The 4,851-nt window shown below is 53.3% G+C and overlaps 1 protein-coding gene across 1 annotated transcript; it reads right to left on the minus strand.

Moving 5' to 3' along the window:
- Nucleotides 1-1,847: 1,847 nt before the first annotated feature.
- On the minus strand, nucleotides 1,848-3,433 carry LOC119332019 (protein trichome birefringence-like 19). Its single transcript, XM_037605201.1, has one exon. It carries the CDS (start codon nucleotides 3,378-3,380, stop codon nucleotides 2,160-2,162), a length of 1,221 nt encoding a protein of 406 aa, XP_037461098.1. The 5' UTR covers nucleotides 3,381-3,433; the 3' UTR covers nucleotides 1,848-2,159.
- Between the last annotated feature and the right edge of the window lie 1,418 nt (nucleotides 3,434-4,851).

Consider the following 4,851-nt stretch of genomic DNA (forward strand, 5'->3'; position numbering starts at 1 on the left):
AGGATGATACAAAATATACTCCAGAATTACCGAATCCAATCTGTCCATAGCTAGAGCATTATCAATTAATTCCTCGAGGCCAAGAGCATGCCAAACTTCCCGAGCACGACTACATGTGAATAGAAGGTGGCGAATATCTTTCGGGCCTCCTTTGCAAATCGGACAAATAGGCGCTACAGGAATGTGGCGTGCAGCAAGAATAGCCTTTCCCGGGACAGTGCCATGTAGGGCTTTCCAAACAAAAAATCTAGATTTTACTAGGGACTGAAAGCTTCCATAAAATATCCCATACATGATTCGGGTTTGATGCTCCTTGTCCATTTTCTCCTCTTGTTCTGGTGCCAAACTGGTGCTCTCGTTCTGTGTAATAAGCAGACCGTACCGAGAAAGAGAAAGGACTTTGTTTTATGCCAAACCACAAAGTCCTCCTGCAAGTGTTCACTCAAAGGAATCATGAGAATATTCCGAGCATCAACAGGCATGAAGATCTCTCGAATAAGTGGTTCATCCCAGCAATGAGTATCTTGATCAATTAACTCATCGACATGCCGAAGAAGACACTGACCCCTTCTGGTAATTACTTTCCTGGATGGACATTTTGGAATCTAATGGTCCCCCCAAATATTGATATTACTCCCAGACCCAACTCTCCAAATATGTCCCCTCCTGAAAGTTTGTAAACCTGCAATTATGCTTTGCCAAGTATAAGAGGAGCCCTTCTTAGGGCCAGCATTTAAGAGCTTTCCGCCCGGATAGTATTTTGCTCTTAACACTTTAGCACACAACGAGTATGGTTTGTTCAAAAGCCGCCATGACTGTTTTGCGAGCATGGCCATGTTAGAAGAATACAAATCACGGAATCCCATACCACCTAGCTTCTTCGGGATGCACATTTTCCACCAAGAAAACCAATGCATCTTTTTGTGATCATCTGAATCACCCCACCAGAAGGCAGACATGGCATCATTGATTTCTTTACATAGTTTTTTGGGATCTTGAAAACAACCATGGCAAATATCGGGATTGACTGAATTACTGATTTCAGAAGAATTTCCTTTGCCCCCATAGACAACAACTTCTCCTTCCATCCTTTAAGTCTCTCAATGATTCTTTCTAGCACATACACAAAACTCCCACTCTTATCTAGCCCAACCATAGAAGGTAAACCAAGGTACCTCTCAGAAATAGCTTCAGTGTAAATATTCAGTTCAGTGCAAATCTGTGCTTTCACATCGACATCTACATTAGGGCTGAAAAAAAACACTGCACTTCGCTTCACTAATTAGTTGGCCCGAATTTGCACAGTAATCTCTAGTACTTGTCTCAATGAGGTTGCATTAGTCATGCCAGCTTTCATGAGTATAAGGGAATCAACAACAAAAAGTAAATGAGACACTGATGGTGCATTTCTGCACACCCGAATACCTTCAATGCCACGAACCTCCTCCTTTTGAGCCAAAGCACTAGATAAACCCTCTGCACATAGAAGAAACAAATAAGGTGAAACAGGATCCCCTGCCGAAGTCCCTTGCTTGGCACAAACATATATGTCTCTTGGTCATTAAACCTGGCCCTATATTTTACTGATTTTACACAAGCCATCAAAAGCTCAATGAACTCTTCATGAAAACTAAGTCTAGTCATTGTTTTCTCCAGAAAGACCCATTCCACACGGTCATAGACCTTGTGCATATCTAGCTTCACTGCACAATACCCCACTTTTCCTTTCTTCTTATTCTTCATTGTATACATGTTACATGGACTCATAGGCAATAAGAATATTATCCGTGATTGATCTCCCAGGAACAAAAGTGCTTTGAACAGGTGCAATAATTTCATACTCTTCGTCGAAAGGCAATCATCTTTGAGATGATTTTATACAAAACATTGCATAAATTGATGGACCTATATTGGGATATATTTTCCAGATTATCCACCTTAGGTATGAGCACTATAGTTGTATCATTCCATCCAGCTGGAATATTCTTTTCATTTGTTGCCTTTAAAACTTCAGACGTAAGAATATCACCTACAATATGCCAACATTTCTTGGAAAAAATAGCATGCGCCTTAGTGTCCCCAATGGAGAACAGAGCCTTTTTAACAGAGCAGTAAGTTACTGGAGTACTATTCCATAAAAATGGTAATTGGAGTACTAGTTAACCGATCAGCATGTGAAGCAGCATGTCGTTGCACGCGTCCATGGCGCCGGGCAGGCACCAGTGTAGGCAGTCACGGGACACCCAGAACTTCTCCGGCTCCCACAGCCGGTACTTGCTCGGGTGGGCGTCCGGCCGCAGCGCCATGGCCTCCGTCGCGTCCATCAGCAGCATCCTCACCCCTTTCCCTCTCGCCGCAGCCTCTGCCGCCGCGAACTCCTCCACCTGTATCCGGCGCATCTCCTTCTGCTCCTCGTCCATCTCCCACTGACCACGCCGGAGAGGCCGCGTCCGGACGCAGTCGCCGTCCTCGCTCCGCGTCCCGTTCTCGTAGTGCGACGGCGAGATCGTCCGCACGATGACCGTCCTGGAGCGGCCGCCCGGCGCGCCCACGGCCGCGCGGAGCGCGCTCCGGAACGCCAGCCGCATGGAGTACCGGAGCGTGAGATCGGTGACGTTGGGCGCGAGGCAGCCGCTGCACCCGACGAGGCGGCCGCGCTCGTAGAACACGGACGGCCGGTAGAACCAGCTGCCGGCGGAGACGACGACGTAGTCGAACATGCCGGCGTGGGCCGCCCATCCAGCGTCCGGCTCGTCCAGGTGGAGGCTCCACAGGCCCGCCCCGCTACGCGCCGGGCCGTCCCGGTCCGTCTCGACGGCGCGGACGAGGAACGGCGACCAGAAGTCGGCGACGGCGAAGCCGTGGCGCTCGTAGCGGTAGACGTAGCCCGCTTTGGTCCACGGCACGGGCCGCTCGGCCCGCGCCAGGAGGCACACGAGCGAGTGCATCTGGTTCCTGGCGAGCGAGTCGCCGACGAACGCCACGGATTTGCCCCTCATGGCGCCGAGGAAGCGCGCCGCGTCGAAGCGGGGCAGCTCGCACCCGTCCGGCCGCCACCGCCACCGCACGACCCCGAGGTCCGGCTTGCCGTACCGCATGCAGTCGTAGTGGCCGTGGATCACGGGGCACGTCTCGTTGGTGTATCGCGGCGCGCCCGGGTCGGGCACCCACTCGCCCTTGAATATGTCGCAGGACCCGTTGACGCCTCGTCCATGGCCGGTCATGCTCGGGAGAAACGGCGGCATCAGCGGCACGCGGCCGGGCAGGCTCATCGCCGCGAGGACCACAAGGCACGTCGTGAGGACGGCGGCGGGGAGCACACAGTGCCAGTGGCGGCTGTGATGGGCAATCGCCGGGAGCTTGACTCCATGAAACTCCATCGGTGTTAACACACGAACTACGAATCATGAGCGTTATGTTTATGATGTGTAGTATGAATCGGTATATTTATACGGATTCTTCTTTTGTGCTGCTTCATGAACATTCATCAGTGTCAGGTGGAAGTGGCACGTCGATGCGATACCATTGACAACGAAGGCGGTGGTGACTAGTTAGCGCTGCACGGTACGTAATTGGCATGCAGCTTACACTTGTGATGGTGGATTCCACGTGACCTCGAGTGCTAAACAGGTGCGCCTGTACGAGGCCATGAGCACTGGCCGAACTGTAAACTGAGCTAGCGGTAGAGCTCCATTCTTTTTGACTGGCGTGTCGAGATGTAGGAACGGAAGTCGCCCACCATTCCAGACATTCGAGAATGAGCATTTTATTTCCAGATCTGTCACGCATATTCGTCTCCTACCTATCTTTAGGAGACGCCTCTGGTCCTCCAAACCTTGTATTTAATATATATTTGCCCTGAAGACTTAATAATACATCCATCATATTCCGCAACAATCCCTCTTTCTTCCTTCTAACAGTATCAGGCTAACCGATCCAATCATAGCCGCCGCCCGCTGCTTTGGCTCCGCGCAGCCCTCAGGATGGCCGACCTCCATGACTGTTGCCGGGGGTTGCGCCGCCCGTACCTATCGTTCGTCCTCCGGTCATGTTGACCGGCTGTCCTAGAGAGTCTTTTTTTTCGAGCCCTTGCTTCGGGTTTTTTTGCTCTCTCGCCGGTCGTTTTCATCGGCGTTTTCTTTTTGCTTTTTCGATCTATGCTTGATCGGTTTGCGTCGCCCACCGCCGCCGTCGACCCCCGCGCCTCTACTCCGACATTAGCATCGACTACACGGGCCGCTTCATCATCAACCGCACGGCAAGGCTGGACGCGCCGCCCAAGGGACACCTTCATGCCTCACTGCCGGCCGCTCGCCCGCACGTTCTTCATCGCCTGTCCGTCTTCGTCGCCATCACCCGGGACATCACCGACAACGTCGCCATCGACTTTGATATGTGCGTCGTCCTAGCCATGGCACATACAGCGGCGCCGTCGGTCTGATCAGCCGATCACGCACCTGTCTTCGCCAAGCACGTCCCCGAGCACGCGCCTACTGTCGATCGAGCCACAGGTTGATGTCGCGTCGTCCCTTCGGACTATCGCATCGCCGCTTGTGGTCGTCCCGTCGGCTGCCCCGACCCGCGCATCGCCCCGCCGACGCCCCTTTGGGCTGTCGCGTCGCAGCCCGCGGTCCACGCCGCCGCCCCGAGATCCTCTCGCTGGCTACCTCTGTAGCCCGCTGCCGCCTCTGCGTTATCCCTTAGGGCTATCGCGCCGCGGGCCGCCTCCCCTCGGGCCATCGCCCCGGCTAGTGGTTCTCCATGCGTGGCTGCCCCGATCTGTGGGCCGCCGCTACACCGCCAATTCGGGCTGTAGCGCTGCGGCATGCAGTCACCGCCGCCGCCCGAGTC

Source organism: Triticum dicoccoides, chromosome 7A, assembly GCF_002162155.2.
Source record: "Triticum dicoccoides isolate Atlit2015 ecotype Zavitan chromosome 7A, WEW_v2.0, whole genome shotgun sequence".
In the NCBI taxonomy this organism is placed as follows: Eukaryota; Viridiplantae; Streptophyta; class Magnoliopsida; order Poales; family Poaceae; genus Triticum; species Triticum dicoccoides.

What these genes read in the sequence shown, in the direction of transcription:
- LOC119332019 (XM_037605201.1), bottom strand. Translation starts at nt 3,380, where the DNA reads ATGGAGTTTCATGGAGTCAAGCTCCCGGCGATTGCCCATCACAGCCGC.